At 41.4% G+C, this 27,155-nt stretch overlaps 5 protein-coding genes across 6 annotated transcripts; 3 read left to right on the top strand and 2 right to left on the bottom strand.

Moving 5' to 3' along the window:
• Window positions 1–907: 907 nt before the first annotated feature.
• LOC141912820 (caspase-3-like) lies at window positions 908–5,925 on the top strand. The gene is made up of 4 exons (XM_074804228.1): window positions 908–1,323; window positions 2,532–2,716; window positions 4,146–4,278; window positions 4,452–5,925. The coding sequence occupies exons 1-4, from the start codon at window positions 1,041–1,043 to the stop codon at window positions 4,682–4,684; spliced, it is 834 nt and encodes a 277-aa protein (XP_074660329.1). The 5' UTR covers window positions 908–1,040; the 3' UTR covers window positions 4,685–5,925.
• LOC141912817 (uncharacterized) lies at window positions 4,143–12,530 on the bottom strand. Its single transcript, XM_074804223.1, has 10 exons — window positions 12,432–12,530; window positions 11,695–12,012; window positions 10,708–11,343; window positions 10,004–10,307; window positions 9,335–9,448; window positions 8,686–8,895; window positions 7,570–7,794; window positions 6,185–6,363; window positions 5,940–6,097; window positions 4,143–5,813 (listed from the first exon to the last, which is right to left on the bottom strand). Exons 2-10 carry the CDS (start codon window positions 11,950–11,952, stop codon window positions 5,714–5,716), a joined length of 2,184 nt encoding a protein of 727 aa, XP_074660324.1. The 5' UTR covers window positions 11,953–12,012; window positions 12,432–12,530; the 3' UTR covers window positions 4,143–5,713.
• Window positions 12,531–12,630: 100 nt separating this feature from the next.
• LOC141912819 (SAP30-binding protein-like) lies at window positions 12,631–16,860 on the top strand. Of its 2 annotated transcripts, none has more exons than XM_074804226.1 (8): window positions 12,631–12,749; window positions 12,878–13,101; window positions 13,464–13,607; window positions 14,612–14,792; window positions 15,530–15,642; window positions 15,922–15,980; window positions 16,064–16,136; window positions 16,517–16,860. In XM_074804226.1, exons 2-8 carry the CDS (start codon window positions 12,879–12,881, stop codon window positions 16,684–16,686), a joined length of 963 nt encoding a protein of 320 aa, XP_074660327.1. In that variant the 5' UTR covers window positions 12,631–12,749; window position 12,878; the 3' UTR covers window positions 16,687–16,860. The 2 variants fall into 2 exon arrangements, with proteins under 2 accessions (XP_074660327.1, XP_074660328.1); XM_074804227.1 differs by having other exon boundaries at window positions 12,640–12,749; window positions 12,887–13,101.
• A 186-nt stretch (window positions 16,861–17,046) lies between these two features.
• LOC141912818 (vacuolar protein sorting-associated protein 26B-like) lies at window positions 17,047–22,903 on the bottom strand. Its single transcript, XM_074804224.1, has 9 exons — window positions 22,841–22,903; window positions 22,327–22,470; window positions 21,763–21,838; window positions 21,524–21,680; window positions 19,790–19,954; window positions 19,159–19,265; window positions 18,803–18,871; window positions 18,580–18,722; window positions 17,047–18,370 (listed from the first exon to the last, which is right to left on the bottom strand). The coding sequence occupies exons 1-9, from the start codon at window positions 22,841–22,843 to the stop codon at window positions 18,266–18,268; spliced, it is 969 nt and encodes a 322-aa protein (XP_074660325.1). The 5' UTR covers window positions 22,844–22,903; the 3' UTR covers window positions 17,047–18,265.
• Window positions 22,904–23,083: 180 nt separating this feature from the next.
• On the top strand, window positions 23,084–25,608 carry LOC141912804 (U1 small nuclear ribonucleoprotein A-like). The gene is made up of 7 exons (XM_074804202.1): window positions 23,084–23,162; window positions 23,319–23,389; window positions 23,590–23,762; window positions 24,265–24,386; window positions 24,566–24,618; window positions 24,697–24,832; window positions 25,155–25,608. Exons 2-7 carry the CDS (start codon window positions 23,326–23,328, stop codon window positions 25,312–25,314), a joined length of 708 nt encoding a protein of 235 aa, XP_074660303.1. The 5' UTR covers window positions 23,084–23,162; window positions 23,319–23,325; the 3' UTR covers window positions 25,315–25,608.
• The last annotated feature ends 1,547 nt before the right edge of the window (window positions 25,609–27,155 follow it).

Raw genomic sequence — 27,155 nt, 5'->3', positions numbered from 1 at the left:
AATTATTACTGCTCCGAATTGAAACATAAATAATCATTTCGTTGTAGATCTGTATATAAGGGTGGGTTGGAAACCACTTTCACTCGGGTAAGCTGATTAATTCCTAGTTTGTTTAACTTGGAACGAAACTCCTAACATTACTTTAAACGGAAAAGAATAGTTCATTCATAGTTACAAAATATGAATTTTTTTACAATGTCAGAAGGACGCTGACACCATAGGGGCGCTAAGGGGTTGTGGCATTGCTGAATACAGCGAGATCTATTTAGTCAAACCTGGAAGGCAGTGACTTGTACCAAAAAGTTGATTATTTGTGAAATAAAAACTTTCTAAATATGTTTTCAACGTGGAATTAGCCGAAATGTGTTGGAACTGTGTCCTGAGGGCTTTGAGGGGCGAATGTTAAGTTTAGTTTAGTTTAGTTTAGTTTAGTTTAGTTTAGTTTATTCACTCCACAAGTTATAATAACATTGCACAGAGCACAAAAGTAGCGCATAGATTACAGCATATTACAAAAAATATAATGATATTATTAATAATGATTATATTAATAATAATGTTGGGGTCGCGGTCTCAATGATGCCTGAAGGCGAAACTCAGAGAAACTTGCTAAATATGTTTTCATCACAAAAGGAGACTTTGTTATAGAACTATATGAATAGGCCTGGGGGTCAGCTGTAGAGCTACTTTATCTTTGATCTTTACGTATTTTCAATGAAAATTATTTCTATTGTTTTTGTTTCTAATAAAGATTATTTGAATTTTATTTCATTCTTCGTTGTACTTCCGTATACAGATGGCGCATTAGTCAATATTTGAAATCGAAAAAGTTAGAATTTTAAAAAGTCAATATAACTAGTACGCCTGCGCAATATTTGCATACTCTAGTCCATTTAGAAACAAGTATAAAGCTCACTACCAGCCACAGATCTTCAGTTCACTGGAGCTTGTCACAATAGCTGGTAGTTAGTTACATACAACCAAGGCCAAGTTCTCAACGATAACTTCAACTTGTGTCGCCAATAGAAGTAACCGATATCATGGATTTATCAGCAGCAGAACCCGCTACAGCCGACACGAGGAGTAGTGAACCCAATCCAGATGTCGACAACCGATACAAATACAAATACAAGATGGATCATAAAGAACGAGGCCACGCTATCATTATATCAAATCAAATATTTGACGACGTTGAAATTTCGAATCGCGGTGGCACTGAGCAAGATTTGGATGAATTGTGTGAGGTGTTTAATGAATTAAAATTCAAACAAAACCCCATACGGAATAAAAAGATGCAGCAAATGAAAGAAATAATGCAGGCAGGCAAGTATTATTTTCATTTCTATTTTATTCAGTTTTCAACTGTGAGCATGTGTTCCATCCATGTATAAAGGGTTGAGATATCACATGTTCTGTTCAATCAAGATCTTTGGTCCTTCTGATCCCGCACCGTCTCAAGGTCGTTTGACTTACTGCACGCTGAAAATTGAGTTCAGAAACATCTAGAATGCATCTCCAGGCATATGAATTTCATATGCCTGGAGCCGCGGCTGTTTAGCCTGGTCCTAAATCATCATCGGCAAACGAAGACAACGATGCACTGTTCCGATACGCTCATTTATCAACAACCAGAATAATGACAGAACGACTAAGCGAGTGAGTGAGGTTTGCAACAAACGTATAAATAATAAAAAATACAAAATTTAGACAAACAGCATTCAAAAAGACAAACTTTAGTTTAAAATTCAGCCAATCTAAATTGATATAAGTACAAGGGGGTAGATAGAACCAGACTGACAGTGCTGGTCATAAGCGCGAAAAATGTTTAAGTTCGCGTAACAAATAACAATTGCAGGATTTAATATGCTTCGAATACAGTACAATCTCACTACAGAGCGTTGAATACATAATACAAATAGCCAAAGAAATACAATCGACATATTGAAATACACCAGATTCCATCAGCGGCGTTCGCGCGATGTCGTCGGCTTTGCCGGCATCATTTTCAGCGAATATCGTTATTCAGTTCCGCTATTAGGATGACACTCCCCCACCAAAACCCAAGGGCTACGACCCCGGGACCACGCATATTTGTAAAACGTAGTATTTTATAGACAACCTTCATAGGAACGAAGAGTATATTAGTATATTTTCATCGGGTATATACTACTGGGAATCTACGGTTAAAAATAAGCCTTTCGCGTGGCTAGCCGGTACTGGATTCCTTATTAGGTGAAGTAAGGACAGCGACTTATGTTTTTTTGTCGACCGTGATGTTGCGAGGCGGCGCCGGCTGCCGAGATATTTTACGGCAAATCATGCGACCTTTACGTGACACTCCGTGAATGCACCGTTCTTTTTGCTTTTCTCGCGCGAGAAAACAGAACATTTTGGTATGAAAATATTTTCTGAACGGCATGATAAATTCTTTTTACATTGTCCCATATTTTGTTTTCCCGTGCGCACGGGAAAACAAAATATGGGACAATGTAAAAAGAAATCAAACAATCTGAATATTCTTTTATTTCCAGAGGCTGAACATCCTATACATAAAGAATCAGATGCATTTGTTTGTGTAATACTTAGTCATGGGTGCGCAGGTAATAAAGTGTATGGAACTGATGGAAAAACTGTTGGTATTGATGAACTAGTCGCACCGTTCAAGGGTGATAAGTGTGAAGCTTTACGCGGGAAACCAAAACTATTCTTTATTCAGGTAAATGAACCCCAGTTTCGCTCCCGGCACTTGAAGCACAAAATTGTGATCGAAAAACGCTATTTTGAAGAAGTGACATACAATATTCTCCAGGATTGATTTGTAGCCCAAAAGTCAAGTCTAATAGGGCTATAATTGCGTCCACCTTTCGTCTGTCCGTCGATAGACAGAATCCAGTTATTTTTGGAAAGTTTTATAGACGTTGGATGATCTTCCTATTTGATTTATACGTGTATCTATAGGCACTTTTTACATTTATGACGTTCCCAAAACATTGGTTAAAGTTAAAAGACATGTGGGGCTGTTATGCGGTTCAACGATTTGAACATTTTTGAGAGGTTACTTTTCGTAACCCTGGTCAGGTATCCGCTGCCGAATAACCTTACGCTCACTCATGTAGGCCTACCTCTTAAATTGTACAGCTTTTACTTAGTTTGTTATCGATTCTGTTATTTTTTGATTGCATCCTGTTTCCAGCTCTCTTGCCGCGGGCCAAGTGCCGGTAGTCATGGCTTCGGTTTTGTTGGTTTAGTATATTCTCCTTTATGCCCGAGGATACGGTACGATTTGTTTTTCAGGATGCGGATTCTTTTTTTTCAACGATTATGACTACCGTTCTCTCTCTTTTTCATTTTGATACAGTCCTTTCCTAAACGTTTCGTAGTAAAAAAAAACTCACGGAATAATTAAACATGTTCTCTCCCCATTTTAAAAACGTCTGTGATAGAAAAAATCCATATTTCATTTTCCCCCTTCAGTTTAAATGGCACAGTATAACTACAGTAAACCTTGCATAAGTCGGATCCGCAAAAGCCGGATAAACGGACAAGTCGTATACATTCAGCGGTCCCGTTTTTTTTCTTCTTATTTTCAGGTAAATCTGTCCCAAAGTCGTATTTCACTAGTCGGAAACTCGCCTATGTCGTAGAGTAAAGTGTGGTCCCAAAATATAACATCTATTGAAATTGTTGTCTCAAAGTCGGATCATTTATTAATCATGTATAAAATTACACTAATTCTTTCAGATGCTGAAAAAAGGCTTCACCATAACCAGGATATTATGTTGAAGTAGTAAATAAATAAACACATGAGTTTCATTAATTTTCATTTTTTATTTTTATTCCACTCAGTGACATTTTTCTATGGCCATATCAGATTTTCTACTAAAAAAGTAAAAAATCCGACAACTCGGATCTTTTTTTGCTGGTCCAAATAATACGACCTATGCGAGGTATACTGTAGTTTGAATCCTGTTTTAAATCCAGCTTGTGAAAAAGTTCTTACTATTTCAATAAACAGGTGCCCTGTATCTACAATCCATACCCGCTCCTAAATCAAACCCTACCCGACAACACCTCACACTCAATCTGAGAATCGCATCCTGTTTTCTGTAATAATCATCATATTCTTTATTCTTTAATATTGACAGGCTTGTCAGGGTGTTGAAGAAGACCCAGGTACAGATCTTCCTGAAACCCGCACTGGTGTTGACAGTTCTACTATTGTATCCAGTAAAATCCCAACTGATGCTGATGTTCTGATCGCCTACGCAACTCATCCAGGTTAGAATAAATGTATCTATTTCAGATTAACAATTAACACTTTTTGGTATCTTAGGGTCGATCGTTCACAATTTTACCACATTACCAATTTATGAAGAAATATACATAAATAAATTCTCTTCCTTGATTTCTCTGTACAAAGGATGCCATTAATTTTCTCGCTTTTCCCTCAGCATACGTTTCATATAGGAATGAAAAAGACGGATCATGGTTTATGCAAGCCCTGTGTGACGTTTTGAAGAAGGAAACCTATGCTAAGATGAACCATACTGATGAAAAGTTAGACCTTCAAAGAATTTTGACACGAGTCAACAATAAAGTCGCGTATGAATACGAAAGCAATGAAGGAAATAAACAAATGCCGCTGATAGCCTCCGCGTTAACAAAAGAATTGTATTTTACTTAAATCTGATAAAGATTTGAACTAATTTGTCTTAAATTTCGATTCAATTCAATCAATCGTTATCAATTCCGTAAAGTACGAAGCTTTAGGATATAAAGACAAGTTAATAAAGAAACAGGCCGGTCCAGTTCCACAGTCCTGATTTTTAGATACCAATTTAACACATAGATTAATAGAATTTTAACTTTAGATTAATAGAATATTTTTTCGTGTGAATGATGAGTAAATAGTAATCATTGGTAGCAATTAAACACCAAACTGTTAATTACTGAACCCTGTATTTTGGTGTCAGTATTCTAGGGGTGTGATGAGTAAAGGATTAACTGTACGACTATTCTCACAGTTTCGACAAATGCAAAACATGACACGAACATTCATTTATTAAATTCATAAATCTATCTATTAAAAATATATGAAACATGTTCAACTGATACAGCGGAACTTTGGTTTATAGGGCTCTTTGAATATGAAACAGGATATCTTTATAACTACTCATTTAAAATTGAAACATGTATATAAGCTGTAATGACATTTCAACAATGACGCGTTTATACATTGTAAGTAAATAACTATGATTAGTTAAAATTCACATATGTTGCAATATAGTTACAATGTATTCAAATACAATAGTTATAATTACAATGTATTCAAATGGAATAGTTATAGTTACAATGTATTCAAGTACAATAGTTATAGTTACAATGTATTCAAGTACAATAGTTATAATTACAATGTAATCAAGTACAATAGTTATAATTACAATGTATTCAAATTCAATATTTATAGTTACAATGTATTCAAATACAATAGTTATAATTACAATGTAATCAAGTGTTGTGTAGTTAGATATAGTAGTAGAAATGATTTCGACTGATCAGTTTAAAATAGTTCTAATGCAGACGTGAATTGAACGATTTCATCCAATTGTTCCACTGATAATTTCTGTCGTACGATTCTTTCTACGGTTCTATAATAAAACTCAGCAGCCTGAAATATATATCAACAACAAATTAATCTAATTCTAGATTTCAATTAGTGAAATAATATTGATTGATATTTGCTTATTTTTACCTCGTGTTTAATGTTCTTTAAAAATGCTAAATGTGACGAAGTTAATTTACCAAATTTCTCTCTGTAAAAATAGAAATCAATTTTTCAACTGCTTGAATTGAATTGAACAAAAACTTTGTAAAATCATTTATAATTTCAGATTGCTTATAATAAATTGTCAGATCAGAAATAAACAGATTGTTTTTACTTGTTGATATTATTCTCACACATCCACTCATCCACTTGTTCCTGCGAGTATTGTTTCCCGTCCTGTCGTCGCCGTTGGTTACCGCTCATTGTTGTTACCGGTGCAACAGTTTCGGCAGTTATTTCGTCGCCTTGACCACCACGCGTGACGTCATCACTCTATGAATTTAAATCCACAGAAATTGAACAAAAATTTTTAGACAGTATTTGATAACGTCGACGCCTACGTCACGATTGTTTGTGTACCTGTATTTTCTTCAAGGCGCAAACAAGTTCTGTAATTTTCGGTTGGAAATGTTTCGGTTTTGAGAAATTGTAGTAAAGTTTTGAACCCATTATAAGTCCTAACCAGCCGTCCGGTTTGTAGTGTGGTTGCATCATTAACGGAATGATCCTCCTGCCTAGTGTAAATGCGTACTGGGCTTCTGTTTAAAAATATACAATTCATATTCTTATTTTATCAGCGCAAGGACTCGTAATAATATTTCCCCCTATGACATCATACACTATGTCAAGGACTGACTGATTGTACCGTTCGGTGCTGCCACTATGCAAATCATTAGCGGATATTTTATACACTACATGAGACTGGCTGTGGCACTCTACTCGTTGCCATAAGCCCACTGAACCGTACAGTGCTGCCACTATGCAAATCATCAGCGGATTTTTCATACACTACATGAAACCGGCTGTGGCAATCTACTCGTTGCCATAAGCCCACTGAACCGTACAGTGCTGCCACAATGCAAATCATCAGCGGATTTTTCATACACTAACATGAAACCGACTGTGGCAATAGAGGCGCGGTATTGCCACCCGCCGGCCAAAACTGACCACATGGTTTATTATCAACTGATGTCATAGTATTTATCATACAGGAGCGGTCATGTTTATCGGACTACTGTTAGTCCATGTTTGTCGGACTACTGTTAGTCCATGTTTATCGGACTACTGTTAGTCCATGGTTGTCTGGCTACTGTTAGTCCATGTTTATCGGACTACTGCTAGTCCATGTTTGTCTGGCTACTGTTAGTCCATGTTTGCCGGACTACTGTTAGTCCATGTTTATCGGACTACTGTTAGTCCATGTTTGTCTGGCTACTGTTAGTCCATGTTTATCGGACTACTGTTAGTCCATGGTTGTCTGGCTACTGTTAGTCCATGTTTATCGGACTACTGCTAGTCCATGTTTGTCTGGCTACTGTTAGTCCATGTTTGCCGGACTACTGTAAGTCCATGTTTATCGGACTACTGTTAGTCCATGTTTGTCTGGCTACTGTTAGTCCATGTTTATCGGACTACTGTTAGTCCATGTTTGTCTGGCTACTGTTAGTCCATGTTTGCCGGACTACTGTAAGTCCATGTTTATCGGACTACTGTTAGTCCATGTTTGTCTGGCTACTGTTAGTCCATGTTTATCGGACTACTGTTAGTCCATGTTTGTCTGGCTACTGTTAGTCCATGTTTGTCTGGCTACTGTTAGTCCATGTTTGTCTGGCTACTGTTAGTCCATGTTTGTCTGGCTACTGTTAGTCCATGTTTGTCGGACTACTGTTAGTCCATGTTTATCGGACTACTGTTAGTCCATGTTTATCGGACTACTGTTAGTCCATGTTTGTCTGGCTACTAACCTGCTCTACAGTTTTGACTGTCTTTATATTTATGCGAGACACACATTAAGAAGGAGGTTGAGCCCTGCACGGCGGCCGCCATACTATCCAGTGTCGAGCCGCCCATCTGTTCTATATCAATCCACACGTTAAATCCCACAGACGACAGATAGTTTTTGATATTTTTAACTGTCGTCTGGTCTGCCCATTGATAACTGATCATTATATGTTTACCGTCACCAGCTGCTGTAAATCAATGATCATACATATATATACTAATAGTTCAACGATTTATTACTAACCAATCAATGACTGGTCACCGCTGGCCTCCCACTAGGGGGATCATCAATGACTGGTCGCCGGTGACCTCCAACTAGGGGATCATCAATGACTGGTCGCCGGTGGCCTCCAACTAGGGGATCATCAATGACTGGTCGCTAGGAAACGGGCCGCAGATATGAATGAGAAGACATTCTCTGATAAAGAAATCCAAAATTTCATCAATCACAAGAACGATGACCACACTCAAACGTGGTGAACGGATAATAAGATAAATACCCACTATTTACAGATTAAAAGAATTTAAAAACAAGAATTTATTTATTAAATCTAAAATATATATATAAGACACGACTTTCGATCTCACCCTAGAGATCATCGTCCTGACGATGATCTCTAGGGTGAGATCGAAACGTCGTGTCTTTTATATACTTTAGATTTAATAAATAAATTCTGGTTTTTAAATTCTTTTAATCTGTAAATAGTGGGATTTTATCTTATTACATCAATCAATGATCGAGATATTTTTAATAAACACAGCACCTCTCCGAAGAGATGCAATTTCCGGCGGATGAGTGTCAAAACTTTCAATTCTGATGAAAATGGCGACTTCGTTTGGGAAGCAGCGAGTCTGCCGACACCCAAATCCCCTGAATCCAAACTGCGTGATCCTATACGTGCGCCCCTACCCAACGACTCTCTGGACCTACTCTCCTCCGCCCCCACGACTCCCTGGACCTACTCTCCTTCGCCCCCTCGCGTCTCCCTGACCTACTCTCATCCACCACCCACCCCCCGGGCCTCCCTGGACCTGACCCTCCTGTGAACTCTTCCCTCCACCCCCTCACTCACACCTACCTGATTTATTACTAATCGATTCAGCTGATGATTTGTTTAACGTCCATTGAATTCCGTTAATGATTTTAACGATTTGTTGTTTACTATTCACGTGTCGATCGTCGTCGTTTCGTCGACACGTTTCCAATATTTCCAACCAGTCGGTATTCGATGCGATCTGTTTTCGATTCTGTTCGTCAAAACTCAGCGTCCAAATCGCTTTCAACGATTCTTATGTGAAAAGAATTGAATAAAAACCAAGCATTTTATATTAAAAAGAGGCAATTCAGAGCGAGCAGGTTCACATCAACCCACCGACCACAACTTTGGGGGGAAGTTTATGATTCTCACGGGTATCTGACTGGGGGGGGGGGGGGGGGCGAGCAGGTCCACATCAACCCACTTAGGACACAACACAAGCAGGGTCGAACGAGGTTTCTTCTTTCCCATTAAGGAAAGGATTAGGATCGTATGGACCTCAGATTGATGAAGGACCGTGAAGCACATGTTACTGTTACATGTTACTTTTGTGTTCATAGTTATCAGTTAGTTCATCAGTTTCAATGATATCTGGGCCTTCACCTGGGCGAAGGGGGAGGGAGTTAATGATTCTCACGGGTATCTGACTGGGGGGCTCCACCGGGGGGGGGGGGGAGTTAACGATTCTCACCTGAAATTTCATCAGTTTCTTTCATCTGTTTAACGATTTCAAACAAACAATTGAGAGCCTCACTTTCAGCTAATAGTCTCTTATTGGTATCGTTTAATGCTAACTGCCCGACCCCTAAACAGCGAGAAAATACGGTGTTTAACGGCGAGAAAATACGGTGTTTAACAGCGAGAAAATACGGTGTTTAACAGCGAGAAAATACGGTGTTTAACGGCGAGAAAATACGGTGTTTAACGGCGAGAAAATGCGGTGTTTAACGGCGAGAAAATACGGTGTTTAACAGCGAGAAAATACGGTGTTTAACAGCGAGAAAATGCGGTGTTTAACAGCGAGAAAATGTGGTGTTTAACAGGACTGTCGAGATGTAGGGTACAATTTCGGTGCTCAGGTTCATGGGATTATGGGGTTCCAATCTGTTGAATTGTGGCGCTCAAGTTTGTGGGACTAATGAGGCTGATGTTTGTGGGGCTGATGTTTGTGGGGCTGGTATTTGTGGGACTGGTGTATGTGGGGCTGGTGTATGTGGGACTGGTGTTTGTGGGGCTGGTGTTTGTGGGGCTGGTGTTTGTGGGGCTGGTGTTTGTGGGGCTGATGTTTGTGGGGCTGATGTTTGTGGGGCCGATGTTTGTGGGGCTGGTGTTTGTGGGGCTCGTATACAGTAAATCTAACCTCTAACCATCTCTAACACGGTCCACCCGACAAACATCCGATCATCTTTAGTCATCGCGTTTTTCAAACGATTCATAAAAAACGAAATTAATTGCGGTTTCGCCGAGAAAATCTCGCTTTGTTTCTCGTCTGCTAAATAAGCCGTACAGACCAGTGCTGACACCTGGAACGATTCGTTCGGTGAATTGAGGAACGGCTGAACGCAGACGATTATATCAGCGTTCTGTAGAATTTCCCGATTACAATAAAACGTGGAACAGTTGTAGAATATTCCGAGCGGCGCCTTCGTGATTTTATCTTCATGCTGAAATATATACAAACAATCGTTATACGCGTTAAAACTGTTACGTACATCTTATAAAAGAGGAGGACTCCTTAGTCGACTGAGCTAGATTCCACTTGTGGCAAGTGAGGATCCACCAGGTGCGCCAGTGTAGTGCAGTTGAAATATTCGTATTCGTGTTGAGGCAGTTAAACGGTAGACTGGCTCCAATAAGTCGGCAGGTTGCTATCATGGCAACTATTAGGGAAATTAAGGATCCACCAAGTGTTGCTACTGTACAGTAGGACAACTACTGTGGCAAGCGAGGATTCACCAGGTGTCACTGGTGTGCAGTAGGACACTGACTCTCAAATTCGGTGTCCTAATGCACACCAGCGACACCAAATTTAACCCGATGTAAAAAATGTAATATTTCACGAACCATATCATTTTTCTCCGTCATGTGATTGTCACGTGTTGATTCTATGATGTGTTTCAGGAATTCGACCATGCCGTCTGCTCGACAAACTTCCGACGCGAAATTCTCCAAATTCGCGAAATTATAAATCGTCAAAATAACGCAATAGAAAACCCGGTATCTGAGCGTCGCTTCACCTTTCTCGGTCACGTGCCATTTCTCGGTCGGTGATTGGTCGAAAATGATTTCCATCACTTTCAGATAAATATCGAGCACCTGTTGATCTACGATCTCGTCTGCGAATATTTGTCTGGCACGTCTGCGAGTCTCCATCGGTTTGCCTTTCAGTATCAAAAACGAGTTGTAAATCGTAAAGAACTGAGCTCGAAAATCGTACATCGATTTCGTCATCAGATTTTCGGCGGTTATTTCACCGCGGAAACTTTTCATTTTTTCCAGCGCGCTTTTCACTTTTTCGGAGCGTTCGTTGATGACGTCATCGATCGATTGAGGTGTTTCGGGTTTAGGCGGTACTTCGCTAGGGGGCAGCACTGCCGAGTCGTATAAAGCGTTACATTGCGACACGACGATATGGCCGCCATGCGGTGAATTGAAACCGAGTGAAGATAAGAGTTCGTTTGAAACGCAAAGCTCTTCTGTCTGAAAAGAAAGCAATAATCAAGAAAAGATGGCGCTACCTCTCTGAAACCCCATATGACGTCATTACCCTGTAAATTCCGGCAAAGGAAACATATGGTCACTTCCTATGGGAAAGTTGACAATTCTATGACGTCATAGAGGACTAGCGGTTAATTTCTCCCAAATAGGTCTAACATTAGTAACTTTTACCCGAAATTTGTTCATGCTTTTCAATTTTCTAGTTTGGGACGAAAGAAAAGGGAATTTTGTGTGAATTCATTTTGTTTAGTGAAATTTCCGACGGCGGTAACGCTGTAACATACACGTTAAACCGGGGGTAATTTGCCGCTAATCGCTTATTGCATTATTCACCTTTTCCGTTAACTGATCGATTTTATGAGTTGTGGGTTCCTCAGTCCTAGTGGGTTTGTCCGGTTCCTCAGACGCGGGTTCTAATAGAGCGGGTTCTCCTACTCGACGTGGTTCACTAGTACGGTGTCTATTCAATCTTCTAACATCCACGGAAACGGGTTCCGGGAATTCCGTCTCTTCATCGCTCTCCATAACAACCGATTCCTCGAAATGTCGGTCTCTATGGTGAGTCATTGTTGTACTTGCTGCACTACCCATCACACCACGTGATTCATTACTCGTCCAATCACCTGCTGTCTGCTCCTGCGGCTGCTCTACCTAGATAATATAAGAAACAGCACTTACACAGTGCTAAGACTCGGTGTGCTGACGCGGCCGCGCATCGGTGGACAAAATTTGATGATATCTCCCCACTACAGCAGAGCGGCCGGGTCTCATGGCTTCTCCCGGCATTCTAGCTCGGAGTCCAGGCTCCAATCCGTCCCCAGCCGGCTAGTATAGTCTTACATGGCCGGGATCAGTGTGTCGGCGTCGAATGTCGGTCCGGCCCGCGGCCGGTACCCATCCCCGCCCATACTACCCTCATTTCAACTCTAGATTACCCTCAAACACCGCTTTAGAGCCTAAGCAATAAAGCACCCGACCCCAGCCAGTCGGCAGTAGCCGACCGGGCCCAAGGGTCGCCCTCCGGCCCGGTCGTGCCGTGACCCCGGCCCAAGACTCAAACTGATACCTACCCGGATTGTAATGCTTGCTTTTCATATCCGTGATTGTCATTGATTGTCTGTTCGTACTGTTATAGTATAGTACTGGGGATCAATAGCACAACGCCGGGTTGTTTATTTCTATTTACCGTCCCGTAGTCTAGACAACTGACACAGAGTCCGAATCAGGTCCGCTCCGTATCGGTCCGTGCCGTCGTCATTTCAATATATCAGCTGTATTGAATTGATGTAATAAATTTTTGAATTGAATTGACGCGGATTGTATCTGAGCGTTAATTAATCGTTAATTAAGCGGAATCTAAACCGGGAATCAGAACAAACAATCACCAGGTAAATCTTAAACATCTTTAACTTATAATCAGGATTAAGAGAGGATTTGATGAGAGGAATAACTCGAGATAAAACCTCACTCAAACTCAATCAATTCAATTCAATAGTAATTTTATTGTATCTGATAGAATGGACAGCAGTTCAGCGATCGCGTCGTTAGCTATGTACGCAGAATCCGATGGTGAAGAACACGAAGATGAACAACAGAGAATAGACGATAATATTTCTGGGTCGGACGACGATGACAGTCGCCAGGCGACACCTCTCCCGTCCTCGGTGGCGGCCGGAGCTGCTCGTAAAACGGAAGTGATCATTAGAGACAAACCGCAACAACCGGTTAGACATAAAAAAGGTAACTATAGCGATCACTGTGCGATAAACCATAAAACAACAACCATTCTTAATAAAAATATAACCTGATACAGTCTCAACTGTTATGTTTAGGGCCTAACACCCGAAAGTGCTAAACATGATTTGAAAATTAAAACATTCATCACACCGTAGCGCAGATACTGATATTTCACTATGTTTGACATGTGCTGCCATCTTTCTATAGAGATACAAACTAATAGCATCAAATACAACACAATGCGGTGTAGACACACTGAAAGGGTTAATGAGTGTTTCATCTCATTTATTGTGTTTTAATAAGTTTTTCATCTCATTAATCATGTTTTGATTAGTGTTTCGTCTCATTTATCGTGTTTTAATTAGTGTCTCGACTGGTATCGTACGGTCCTGATGATGAAGATGATGAGAAAGTGGACGGTGAGGAGAACGAGGATGTAAAATCCAGCGGCGAAGAGGACGATGGAGATATAAAAAAATACGACGTTTCAATCAATGCTGATCTTTCATGTAAGTTAAAATTATCCCCTTCCTAACCCCTCCTCCTCTCTCCTCACTCCTCCCTCTCTCCTCCCTCTCTTCACTCCTCCCTCTCTCCTCCCTCTCTTTACTCCTCCCTCTCTCCCCACTCCTCCCTCTCTTCACTCCTCCTCTTTCCCCACTCCTCCCTCTCTCCTCTCTTCTCTCCTCCCTCTCTCCCCATTCCTCCCTCTCTCCCCTCTCTCTCCCTCTCTCTACACTCCTTTTTCTCCACTCCTCCCTCTCTCCCCTCCCTCCTCTCCCTCTCCACACCCTCCTCTCTCTCTCCCCTCCCTCCCTCCTCTCCCTCTCCACACCCTCCTCCCTCTCTCCACACCCTCCTCCCTCTCTCCCCTCCCTCCTCCCTCTCTCCCCTCCCTCCTCTCCCTCTCCCCTCCCTCCTCCCTCTCTCCACACCCTCCACCCTCTCTCCCCTCCCTCCTCCCTCTCTCCCCTCCCTCCTCCCTCTCTCCCCTCCCTTCTCCCTCTCTCCACACCCTCCACCCTCTCTCCCCTCCCTCCTCCCTCTCTCCCCTCCCTTCTCTTTCTCTCCACACCCTCCACCCTCTCTCCACTCTCCTCTCCTCTTTCCCAACTCCTCCCTCTCTCCTCTCCTCTCCCTTCCCTCTTTCCACTCTCCTCCCTCTCTCCCCTCCCCTCTCTCCACTCCCTCAACTTCTCTCCTTCCCTCCCCCTCTCTTCCCACTCTTGTCTGCCTTAAACTCCTTCCTTTCCAGCTCTCCCCTCCCCTCTCTCCACTCCCTCAACTTCTCTCCTTCCCTCCCCCTCTCTTCCCACTCTTGTCTGCCTTAAACTCCTTCCTTTCGAGCTCTCTTTTCCTCTCCCCCTCCCTCCCCCTCTTCCACAAACATCCCCCTCCTCTTTCACTTCTCTCTCCCTCCCCTCTCTATTCCCTCAGCTTTCTCTTTTCCCTTCTCCCTTCATTCCTTCAAAGCCCTGTGTATTGATTGTAAGGTTTATCTGTATATTTCCAGCGTCATTGTCGCGCAGCGTCAAGAATATGAAAGCAGACGATATTGAAATCCCGCCGGAGCCACCCGGAAAATGTTCGCGACATCTACAGGAAAAAATCTCGAAATTCTACGAGAAAATGAAACACACCGGACAGAATTTAAACCATACGATACAAAAACGAACTGATTTCAGAAATCCGAGGTTCGTCTTAAAATCATTAATCATCCAGGAGCCAGTTGCACAGTCGTGACTTAAGTCCAAAAGTTGTCTTAAATCTTAAGACCAGTCTTAACTTGTTAGATTGGCTATAGAACTAAGTTGGTCTTTAACTGGTCTTAAATCTAAGTCATGACTATGCAACCGGTCCCAGATGTTTATCACGGTGGATATTTATCTTTTCTTTAAAAAAAAAACAAGGAATTTTATGAACAAAAGCTTAGAGGCAGGAAATCAGGGAAATATGTGGAGATTGTTAATGTTAAATCATGTTTGTTAAATCAAACAGTTTCTGTCCGTGTTACATATTTGCAGGGTGTGATCTAAGCACTTGTCCGATTGCCCGGGACAAGTATATTCTCATCAGGGCGAGTAGGTTATAATTACCGGTATCACTTGTCCCCCGGGCTAGTGCAATTTTATGTCACAAAGCTTTCTCCCCACTAGATACAACGGATGATAGCGCCACCAATCGGACTGCCTGTGTAGGGCAAGTAGTTTTTTGGAGGGGGCAAGCGAAATTTCACATATGCTTACCCCCCGGGCAAGTGGCTTTCATTCCTTAGATCTGACCCTGTTTTTGACTGTGTTATTGATTGGATTCTTAGCAAATCAAGTTAGGTCAAACAATGTGCGTGTCAGGGGGAATAGTCAGGTGGAAAGCAATGGCTGATTATTTATTATTCGTATGATTGAATTATTGAATTCTAATTGTTTTTCAGTATTTATGAGAAATTGATCGATTATTGTCACATAAACGAGAAAGGAACGAATTATCCTCCGGAGTTATATAATCCAGGATTATATAATAAATATTCGTTTTATGATGAATTAGGTGAGTACTCACTTGCCCCTCGCCCCTTTCTCCTGTCGGCTTTGAATTCAACCATGGCAGCAGCAGCAGCGACATATACCACTAGTAATAAGACTATTTCTGCCGGTTTGTCTCTCTACAGAAGGCAGTGAAATACTGTGGGTTTATACATTGTTATAATTGTCTATGATGCTGTGGGGTCGGTCCCTTCCCGGTGCTTAACCAACGCCCCCTGCTGGTCAGCTCCTAAAAGTTTTCCGCTGAACAAAATATGAATCGATTTTTTTTTTCATTTTTCAGCTAAAACACAAAAAACCGAAATGGACAAAAGAGAAAAAGAAAAGAAAGATCGAACAAAAGTAAGAAATTATTCAATTATCCGTTTAAAATGAAGTGAATTATTTACTGAATTCTTGCTGGTTTTTGTTTATCCGATTTGTAGATTGAGTTTATGTCTGGAACGGCACCGGTGAAAAAATCAGCATCGACCGCGTCACTGAGTTCATTAGTTACCGGTGAGTATTCACACTGCCTAACAATCAAAAATTATAAGTCGTCATTTAGATGATAACTCGATGCGTTACTGAAGTTGTTTCTGTTTTTGAACCCTCATTTTGTATTCAATTCAATTTACTAAATGTAAATTATCATTTAGATGAGTCATTGATGTAGTGATCATCGCAATGATCTAAACCTTTGGAGCTAGCATTTAAGGCAGATTTATTTGGTTTTGAAGTGGAAATTCAACAGTATTTTACACCTTTAATTTTCTACACAATTGTAACCTCACAATAACTACGCCAACTTCAGCAGCAAGTTACGCTGTATTTCGACGATTCCACCTGTGGCGAGTGAGGATTTCGTATATAATTGAATGCTGTTTATTATTTTCAAGGTGAAAGGAAAAGTAAATGGGATTCACAACCAGTAGGATTGATAGGATCGCAACGACCGGCAGTTTTACCATCGGGACTCGGTCCACAGGTCGTATCAGTGACTGCCAGCGCATCGGGAACTAAAACTACTGTCATTTCAGCAGTTGGAACTATTAGTAAAAAGAAATAATGATAAACACTGTGGATTAGGGTTACGGACTAGCTGTAGGACTAAGGGGACGGACTAGCTGTAGGACTAAGGGGACGGACTAGCTGTAGGACTAGTGTGTTCTAGGGACGGACTAGCAGGACCGCGTAGCATATGGGACTTCACGTATTTTGTGGTCTATTTTTTGTGCATTTTTGTGAATAATATAATATTAATGTTTCATATAAAACATCTCTTCTTTCTACTCGATATTTGTGGATACGGAACCCGCGCGATTCAAGTTCCGGGGTCGTGGAGAGGTGTTACGGCCTATTCTGTTGACTGGTCACTCAAGAGTTAGACAGTAAAAACAGTAATTAGGCAATTATTTCATAAGTCAATTTGAAGTTTATTTTCTGTACAATTTCTTCACAGATTTTTCACCAGTCGTAGAATCAATCAAACTGGTCAAATTATATTAATATTCATTATAATTATATTTTACACGGATAAATAATTCATGTTATTTTAACGAGTCTCACGTTAGCGGCGCCGTCTGGTGACGAGCAACGGAACTACTGTTTTTTTCTCAATGATCTAAAACAATCAGATTTATTACCATCTGAATAGAATTATATACAACCGTACGAGTAATAATAATATTAATAATAATAATTACTCGAACTGAGATTTACTATTTAAACCAGTAGTAGGCCGGTTCATAGAAAATCCACCAGGGGGCACTGGCATCTGATCGACCAAACATAATGCGTCGTACAAAACTGAGGATTATAATAATAATAATAATAATAATAATATACATCGTACTCTTACTTAAACTTCACAAGCACAAAAACAATTTACATAATATTTAATTTTACATCATTTTACATCCTGTTAATCTACTGCAATTTGACATACATTTTCACCATGCGCGTTCCGTACTGATTGACAGGTGAGAGGGAGGAGCTATGCGTAGAACCCTGACCTGTGGCTCTCTGATTGACAGGTGAGAGGGAGGAGCTATGCGTAGAACCCTGACCTGTGGCTCTGATTGACAGGTGAGAGGGAGGGTAGGCGTAGAACCCTGACCTGTGGCTCTGATTGACAGGTGAGAGGGAGGGTAGGCGTAGAACCCTGACCTGTGGCTCTCTGATTGACAGGTGAGAGGGAGGAGCTATGCGTAGAACCCTGACCAAACTGAGTTACTTCTAACGCCAAAATTACATAGATTTCATTTCAAGATTCAAACATGAATTTTTAACCGCAGAAGGGAGGGAGGGAGCGGGGGTCAGGGAGCAGCAGGGGTCAGGGAGCAGCAGGAAAGATTCACTTTCATATTTCATCATGATTCGTTAAATGCTTCACACTCTCACGTCTCAGTTCATCGGTAAATCATCACGTTACCCTGGAAACAGTTGCTATAGAAACGAATCATCCGTAGCCGGGATACAGTAATTATAACGATTAATATTAAGTCACACAAGCAGACGCGCGAGCGTTCACTCTCTCTCTCATTCGCGCAGATGGCGCCAGCGGAATGAGAGTAAATCCAATAATAATAGTAGTAGTGTTTATTTGAAGACCGCTGAACGGGGGGAGTACAGGGGAGAGAGGGGACTCATTCAGGTGACGGTAACGGCGGGGGGGTCGACGCGTTGTGTTTCGCTAATTGTTGCTGTATATTTTTTCGGACTTTATCCGCTCTTCGGAAAACGGTTATTTCCTGAAAAATGAAAATGAACGACCAATTAAAACGAGTGGCGCCACCTGTGGGGCTGTTTGTAAAGATTACACGCATGCCTCCATGGAGGAGAGAGAGGTCCAAATATATCCTCTTTTTACAGAATGTACTGTCGAGGGTTGGAAAAATAAGATGTCTGTACTTATGCATTATGTATTGTTAATAAGCCAGATCCGTGTTTTAGTGTTTACCTGTTGTTTGAAGTATCTACGTTCCTCTTCGTCGACTAACACTAAATTAAGGTAATATCGCACAGAGAACTTCTTATTAATATCTCTCATCGAAGGGGTCAGTTCGTAACCGCTTAGAAACAATCTAATCGGTATCGATTCACCTGTTAATATAAACATACATGTATATACACTACACAGGGGGAGGAGGGGAGGGGGGAGGAGGGGAGGAGGGGGAACATACCTCGTACTGGAGCACCATCCATGATTTCATATTTTGCTATCGTTTCGTTTTCATTGAATGTATTTGGACCTGTAACAAATCAGAGAAATAAAATAGTGAATTGAGAATCTCAAGATTATTATCAAGAATGTAGAAATAATTGGGATGAGAATCTCGAAATAATCATAAAAGAAACTCGAGGTAATCAGATGAATCTAAAGAGATTCAGGAGAGAATCTCGAAATAATCAGGAGAGAATCTCGAGATAATCAGGAGAGAATCTCGAGATAATCAGGAGAGAATCTCGAAATAATCTCGAGATAATCAGGAGAGAATGTCGAGATAATTGCGAGTGTGGGGGATAGTAATTATTTTACCTGAACCAGTCGTCTCACGTTTGATTATTTGAATTTCCATGTGTTTTATCTTAATTCGAACCAATAAAAAGAATATCTTTCCAACAATTACATCTTTCAAATGATACCTACAAAATATTAAAATCATCATAACTCTTTCGATATCTCACTGGCAGACAATATCTCAAAATATCAACATCTTACTGACATACAGTACGGTATATCTCGATATCTCAAAATATCAACATCATATTGACATACAGTGTATCTCGATATCTCAAAATATCAACATCACACTGACATACAGTATATCTCGATATCTCAAAATATCAACATCATACTGACATACAGTACGGTATATCTCGATATCTCAAAATATCAACATCATATTGACATACAGTGTATCTCGATATCTCAAAATATCAACATCACACTGACATACAGTATATCTCAAACTTAAGCAGTCTCTGTTTCAAATTTCTCACATGAGTATCGCAAATCAGAGATAAACTTCATCAACCTGATAATTGATATCTCACTGTATCTCAAATTATCTCATACTTTATCTCATAAAATTATATATCTAAAGTTATAAGCGATATTCATTAAATCTGATATCGAGATGATATATCGATAATTGATGGAAACTTACTTGGATTTGTTGTATTCGAATTCAATGTGTAAACAATCTTCAATTCCGACTTCCATTTTAATACTAGAATTCATGTCTGGATACGAGGAAAGTGTATGAACTACAAGATCCAATTCTTTAACTACGTCGCTGATACGTTTAACTAATGTTACACGTAGGAAATATCTATAAATATAAACAACACATTCACACAACGTTTCTCAATTCTTTAACTACGTCGCTGATACGTTTAACTAATGTTACACGTAGGAAATATCTATAAATATAAACAACACATTCACACAACGTTTCTCAATTCTTTAACTACGTCGCTGATACGTTTAACTAATGTTACACGTAGGAAATATCTATAAATATAAACAACACATTCACACAACGTTTCTCAATTCTTTAACTACGTCGCTGATACGTTTAACTAATGTTACACGTAGGAAATATCTATAAATATAAACAACACATTCACACAACGTTTCTCAATTCTTTAACTACGTCGCTGATACGTTTAACTAATGTTACACGTAGGAAATATCTATAAATATAAACAACACATTCACACAACGTTTCACAGCGAGTTTTAGTCAAATCTAAACATCACCAGGGCCCTAAATACAATGCTCAATGCTCACATCACCCCCCTCATCATCAGATATTTGTGAGTAGTCATAGGCTACCTAGCTCATGTATCATTTCAAGTCATGTTTTTGATTAAAATATTCACCTCAACCCTCATTTACCCCCCCCCCTCTGGGTGTCAAACTCACCTCAATCACACGTTAACCCCCCTCCCCTAGTGGCGTCCCCCCTTCCCCTCTAGGTGTCAGACTCACCTCAATCGTACATCAGTTCCCCCCTCCCCTCCCCCCTAGTTGTGCCCCCCCTTCCCCCCCCAGTGGTGTCCTCCCTTCCCCTCGGTGTCAGACTCACCTCAATCGTACATCAGTTCCCCCTCCCCTCCCCCCTACCCCCCTCGGTGTCAGACTCACCTCAATCGTACATCAGTTCCCCCTCCCCTCCCCTCCCCTCCCCCCCTCGGTGTCAGACTCACCTCAATCGTACATCAGTTCCCCCTCCCCTCCCCCTCCCCCCTCAGTGTCAGACTCACCTCAATCGTACATTAGCTCCCCCTCCCCTCCCCCCTCGGTGTCAGACTCACCTCAATCGTACATTAGCTCCCCCCCCCTCGGTGTCAGACTCACCTCAATCGTACATCAGTTCCCCCTCCCCTCCCCTCCCCTCCCCCCCTCGGTGTCAGACTCACCTCAATCGTACATCAGTTCCCCCTCCCCTCCCCCTCCCCCCTCAGTGTCAGACTCACCTCAATCGTACATTAGCTCCCCCTCCCCTCCCCCCTCGGTGTCAGACTCACCTCAATCGTACATTAGCTCCCCCTCCCCTCCCCCCTCGGTGTCAGACTCACCTCAATCGTACATTAGCTCCCCCTCCCCTCCCCCCTCGGTGTCAGACTCACCTCAATCGTACATTAGCTCTCCCTCCCCTCTAGGTGTCAGACTCCACCCCCCCCTCGGTGTCAGACTCACCTCAATCGTACATCAGTTCCCCCTCCCCTCCCCTCCCCTCCCCCCCCTCGGTGTCAGACTCACCTCAATCGTACATCAGTTCCCCCTCCCCTCCCCCCTCGGTGTCAGACTCACCTCAATCGTACATTAGCTCCCCCTCCCCTCCCCCCCTCGGTGTCAGACTCCACCCCCCCCCCCCCCTCGGTGTCAGACTCACCTCAATCGTACATTAGCTCCCGTGTACGACTCGTATGGTTTTTCTACTTGTTGAAAGTTAAACTCGTAGCTCGTATTTTGAGTTAATTCTCCCGGTTTCGCAAGTTCTTTGACTAGTGACGTAAATTCATGATGGTTTCCGCGATCGTAGTATAATTCTGTAAAATTAATACCAGATAATATCACCAGATGGCGCACGCAGCCGGTGTTTGAATTCGACCGATAGATGGCGATACTTACCGATTTGTCCGATGAATTCTATTTTTATTCCCTGATGTTCGAGTTTTGATCCAGATTTTTTCAGCGTCAAATTCACCTGCAAATCATTCAAACATTTTCTGAATCGACATTCTTTGAAATTATTCCGTGCTAGCATTTTGGGGCTCAGTGGTGAGAAGAGAGAGGAGAGAAATGGGGGAGAAGAGTAAGGATGGCTTACAGGGAGAGGAGAGTAGAGACAAGAGAGATGTGAAGAGGGGAGATTAAGAGAGAGCAACAGGGAGAGGGTGAGAGACATCAGAGAGATAGGAGAGGGGAGTGAGAGGGAGAGTGAGAGGAATGGGGAGAGGGAGAGGAATGGGGAGAGGGGGAGTGACATCAGAGAGATAGGAGAGGGGGAGGGAGATAGAGAGAGGAATGGGGAGAGGGAGAGTGAGAGGAATGGGGAGAGGGAGAGTGAGAGAGGAATGGGGAGAGGGAGAGTGAGAGGAATGGGGAGGGGAAGAGGAGAGTGAGAGGAATGGGGAGAAGGGGGTCGAGGAAGAGGGGGGTCGGGTGAAAGTGAGAGGGGGGTTGAGTGTTTACCTTTCCCGATACACTTTCTCCATCGTAATAAAGATAAAATCTTTCTTTCTTTCCATCTTCAGATTTAATTTCTGCAGTTTTACGTGTATCCTGACCGTCGAGTATTATATCTACATCAGCGCTTTGACCAAACCCGAAAATACTCTACAAACAAAAATAATTCATCATCACCGAAAATAAGAATTATTCATAACTCACACCACACAGGGCCAGGGGTCTGATACTAATCATAATTACTCGGTCGGTCCACAGACAAATATCTTTATATTATTCTATATGCACGGTTTAAAGGGACCAACAACACATTATTAATTTCAGACAAGTTTTCTGTGTTTTTTAGGAAAATTATTTCCGGTTTTGACAGCAGCGAAAATTTTGAGTTTCAAACAAATTTTTCTTCAAATAAAACTCGACAACACGAGTTGAAATAACGGCTGTAAATACGATACGAATTCGTGCCGTTTATTTGAATATCTCGACGGATTCGCAGACTTTTCCGTCGTGAATTAATTACCATTTTTACGCGTTTTAATCGACACTTTCTCTCTGGCGAATCGGCCCCATTCAATATGGTCGTCGAAATCTCGTGACCTTTGAAATCACGCAAAATAATCGAAATCTTTTTACAAAAAACTTAACAATTCTCTACGCCAACATCGATGATATATCGGAAAAGTTCGATCTGTTAAATTAGTTTTGAATATTTAATAATCATTGAATTGAGCCATTGTTTTTCGTTGGTGGAGATTACAATTGAGGGTCAAGGTCGATTCAGAACGGAAAGAAATCGCTCGAGGAATTTCGGCCTTAAATCTACATTCATCGTTTAAATTACTGTAAGTTTTAAATTCCTGTCGTCGAAAGAGTCTTTTATTTTATACGAAAATTAATTTCCTGTTATTGAACGGACGATTTACGCGGATTTTATATTGATAGACGCTGTCAATTAAATTCAATACGATTTTATTCTATTTTGTTCGCTCTTGTTTCAGATAGATAATGGATATCAGACCGAATCACACGATTTACATCAATAATCTCAATGAAAAAATTAAGAAAGAAGGTAAGTATCTATACATACCAACATTTTGTAGCATGATTTGACTCTTTTAGAGTTTTAATTTATTTCCTTGAAATGAATTATTTCTGATCGGGTACAAAAGTCTTTGTTTATGATGTAATAACTTTAAAAGTAACATAAAGATTGAATCTCGAGCTAACTCTGGACGGTGTTGTTGACCTTGCTATAATTCATATTTTCAGAATTGAAGAAATCGCTTTACGCGATATTCTCACAATTCGGTCAGATTTTGGATATCGTCGCGTTGAAGACGTTGAAGATGAGAGGACAAGCGTTTGTGATATTTAAAGAGATAAACAGCGCAACAAACGCTTTACGTTCGATGCAAGGGTTTCCTTTCTACGATAAACCAATGGTAAATATATACAACACCTCCCTCCTCTCCCCCTCCCAGTGCCCTCCCCTACTCCTCCTCGATGCAAGGGTTTCCTTTCTGCGATAAACCAATGGTAAATATACTCCACCTCCCTCCCCCTCCCAGTGCCCTCCCCTACTCCCCCTCGATGCAAGGGTTTCCTTTCTGCGATAAACCAATGGTAAATATATTACCCTCTCCACCTCCCTCCCCCTCCCAGTGCCCAAGGGGTTTCCTTTCTACCCTCCCCTTTCCTCTCACTGCTCCCTCCCCCACTAACCCCCCCCCCAGTGCCCTCCCCTGCTCCCCCTCAGTGCTGTAAGGGTTCCCATTCCTACAGTAAACCAATGGTAAATACATTACCCCAACTCCCTCCCATCTACTGCCTCTCTCCCCCTCAATGCTAGGGTTTCCATTTCTAAATGGTAAATATACTACCCCATCCACCCTTCTTGTTCTTGTTTTTGATTATCTGTAAATGTTATTAACTGATTGATTGTAGAGAATTGGATACTCGAAAAAAGATTCGGACGTCATCGCGAAATTGAAAGGAACGTTTCAGGAACGACCGAAACGTAAGAAGCCCGAGGAAGATCCGATCGACAAGAAAAAAAAGAAAACAAAGTAAGAATTTATAATCTATAAATAGAGCAGGTACCAGACTGGAGCCACCCTTTAACTATTCAGACAATCTGGAGCCATCCTCAAACCATTTAGTCCATTGTCTGAAGCCATCTTTGTTGGTTAAAAGAGAGTCTATCATTGATTGAACCTGGTTTAACTGTAGTTGTATTATTTTGTAGGGGTGCCGCTCGTGCTGCCGGTCAGAACGCGCAGGGGTCAAACGGTGCTTCCAGTTAGTTTCAATCATCGTTTAATATGTTACCGTTAGCGATAGCTGTATTGTTGTAATTATTATGATAATTAATTATAGGTCAATCAGGCGCGAGTCAAGCGAGTGGAGGAGGTTCGTCTACAGCTATTCCCGAACAACCTCCAAATCAAATTCTATTCCTCACAAATTTACCAGAAGAGACGAATGAGATGATGTTATCTATGTTGTTTAATCAGTAAGTAAAGGGGTCGGGAGTGATATCAGGGTTCATACTATTTGATCCCATGATCTGAATTCAACACTCTAATCTCTTATAAATTTGAGCAATTACTCCTTGTATAAAGTCTGCCCAATGTATCAGTGAAAATTTTGCTCAAATTAACGGATCCTAAATTCAGCTGCTGAATTCAGGCATTTTACATAAAACTGACTGAGTTAAATCCTGAGTTGTTGATCTCATATAGTTATTGATATTTTAGTTAAATCCTGAGTTGTTGATCTCTTGAAGATATCGATATTTTAGTTTTTAACGTTGCGTATTATTTTGTAATTTATAGATTTCCCGGATTTAAAGAAGTCCGATTGGTTCCGGGACGTCACGATATCGCGTTCGTTGAATTCGAGAATGACATGCAAGCAGCCGCCGCTAAAGACGCTCTTCAAGGATTTAAAATCACTCCAACGAACGCGATGAAAATAGCATTCGCTAAAAAATAGAAAACACAACGGGAAGTGACTCGATTCTAATAAATATTCAGAATCATCGGCATTTATATAAAAAAAATAAACTCGATTAATTCAGTTAGTTATGATCCAGCATTGCACCGAGGCTGGACTCAATTTCAGGTTACCCTCCGTGGAGGCTGGACTCATTGTTACCGCGTTGTCATGGTAATGATGCTGATATCCACTGGTTGTCTCTCTGTATGTATATATATATATATATGTGTCTGATAAGAACAGGTTTACTACTACACTATCACAAAGCGATATCGGTTCAATCTATTCATATTAACTTTTATATTATCTTGTAAAATAAATAACATTTTTTGTAATATAACGAAACAATTTGTGTTAAAATCTTCTTTCTTTGTCCTTAATTTCATTCCTTTTGTTGTGGTTTTACTATTGTGGTGACTTCGATCATTGTGTTGATTCTGGTTATTTTGAAGCGATGTGTTTAGGTCGGACGGCTTTGAGTCCAATTTGCATGAGATGTGATATGTGAGTCTGTCGCTCACAAGATCTTGATTGAGGCTTTAAAATCGTCTGCATAAAGCAGATTCCCTGTAAATAAAGGTCCAATGTTGAGCCAATTATCTATTTCCAACAATCTAATGATTAGCGATTGATGGAAATTGAATGAAAAAGATCTATATCCCTCGCATGCCACAGTAGAATTACGAAGCCGTACTAGATCTCGACCGTTCAGTGCTGCCCCTAAAAATAACGATAGCGGGAAAAACGTGAACTAACATAATACTCGCTTGCCACAGTCGCAGTAGTTGATAACTATATTAGTTCACAGAAATTCCGCTATCGTTAGACATAGAGGCAGCACGAGACGGTCAGGGTTGCTATTTCCACTGTGGCGGGTGCATTGTTTTAATCGCCAACAGAGTTAATGAAAATTAGTGAAATTATCCTCTTGATAAAGAATTTAAAGCCTCCTTGGGATAACTGCCTCTTCAGTGGGATAACCCCTCTTCAGTGGGATAACCCCCTCCTCAGTGGGATAACCCCCCTCTCATTGGGATACCCCCTCCTCAGTGGGATAACTCCCTCCACAACCCCCCCCCCCCCTTAGTGGGATGGCACCCCAGCCCCCACCCCATCCCTCAGTGGGATAACCCCCTCCTCAGTGGGATAACTCCCTCCTCAGTTGGACAACCCCCCTTAGTGGGATACCCCTCCCCCACCCCCTCGGTGGGATAACTCCCTCTTCAGTGGGATAACACCCTCTTCAGTGGGATAACTCCCCCTTCAGTGGGATAACCCCCTTCAGTGGGATCTCCCTCTTCAGTGGGATAACTCCCTCTTCAGTGGGATAACCCCCTCCTCAGTGGGATCTCCCTCTTCAGTGGGATAACCCCCTTCAGTGGGATAACCCCCTCCTCAGTGGGATCTCCCTCTTCAGTGGGATAACCCCCTTCAGTGGGATCTCCCTCTTCAGTGGGATAACTCCCCCTTCAGTGGGATAACTGCCTCTTCAGTGGGATAACTGCCCTTTCAGTGGGATAACCCCCTCCTCAGTGGGATATCCCTCTTCAATGGGATAACCCCCTCCTCAGTGGGATAACTCCCCCTTCAGGGGATAACTGCCTCTGCAGTGGGATAACTCCCCCTTCAGTGGGATAACCCCCTTTCAGTGGGATCCCCCTTTTCAGTGGGATAACTCCCTCTTCAGAGGGATAACTGAATGAATGCAATAATTCCTCTCTTCTCGCTCCTCAATAATCCTCTCCTCCAGCAATGTATTGATTGATTGATTCCCAATAAGAAAGAGAAAATGGAAACTAAATTATTTTTCAATAAAATTCTTGTTTTATTTTTTTCGG

This window comes from Tubulanus polymorphus, chromosome 11 (assembly GCF_964204645.1).
Source record: "Tubulanus polymorphus chromosome 11, tnTubPoly1.2, whole genome shotgun sequence".
NCBI classification, from domain to species: Eukaryota; Metazoa; Nemertea; class Palaeonemertea; order Tubulaniformes; family Tubulanidae; genus Tubulanus; species Tubulanus polymorphus.
Note: the sequence above shows the minus strand (reverse complement) of the source record. Positions and strands in the feature narration are given on the sequence as shown.

Excerpts from the sequence above, each read along its gene's own strand:
- LOC141912817 (XM_074804223.1), bottom strand. The coding sequence starts at position 11,952 with ATGGGTAGTGCAGCAAGTACAACAATGACTCACCATAGAGACCGACAT. Across the intron at positions 9,449-10,003 it reads CGTGTTAGAGATGGTTAGAG|GGGTCGGGCAGTTAGCATTA; the intron begins GTTAGATTTACT and ends CTCGCTGTTTAG. Across the intron at positions 8,896-9,334 it reads AGAAACTGATGAAATTTCAG|AATCGTTGAAAGCGATTTGG; the intron begins GTGAGAATCGTT and ends TTTTCACATAAG.
- LOC141912819 (XM_074804226.1), top strand. The coding sequence starts at position 12,879 with ATGGACAGCAGTTCAGCGATCGCGTCGTTAGCTATGTACGCAGAATCC. Across the intron at positions 13,608-14,611 it reads AATCAATGCTGATCTTTCAT|CGTCATTGTCGCGCAGCGTC; the intron begins GTAAGTTAAAAT and ends GTATATTTCCAG. Across the intron at positions 15,643-15,921 it reads TTCGTTTTATGATGAATTAG|CTAAAACACAAAAAACCGAA; the intron begins GTGAGTACTCAC and ends TTCATTTTTCAG.
- LOC141912804 (XM_074804202.1), top strand. The coding sequence starts at position 23,326 with ATGGATATCAGACCGAATCACACGATTTACATCAATAATCTCAATGAA. Across the intron at positions 23,390-23,589 it reads TGAAAAAATTAAGAAAGAAG|AATTGAAGAAATCGCTTTAC; the intron begins GTAAGTATCTAT and ends TCATATTTTCAG. Across the intron at positions 24,387-24,565 it reads AAGAAAAAAAAGAAAACAAA|GGGTGCCGCTCGTGCTGCCG; the intron begins GTAAGAATTTAT and ends ATTATTTTGTAG.
- LOC141912818 (XM_074804224.1), bottom strand. Across the intron at positions 21,839-22,326 it reads GAGAAAGTGTATCGGGAAAG|GTGAATTTGACGCTGAAAAA; the intron begins GTAAACACTCAA and ends AATGATTTGCAG. Across the intron at positions 21,681-21,762 it reads AGAATTCATCGGACAAATCG|AATTATACTACGATCGCGGA; the intron begins GTAAGTATCGCC and ends TTAATTTTACAG.
- LOC141912820 (XM_074804228.1), top strand. The coding sequence starts at position 1,041 with ATGGATTTATCAGCAGCAGAACCCGCTACAGCCGACACGAGGAGTAGT. Across the intron at positions 2,717-4,145 it reads CAAAACTATTCTTTATTCAG|GCTTGTCAGGGTGTTGAAGA; the intron begins GTAAATGAACCC and ends TAATATTGACAG. Across the intron at positions 4,279-4,451 it reads CGCCTACGCAACTCATCCAG|CATACGTTTCATATAGGAAT; the intron begins GTTAGAATAAAT and ends CTTTTCCCTCAG.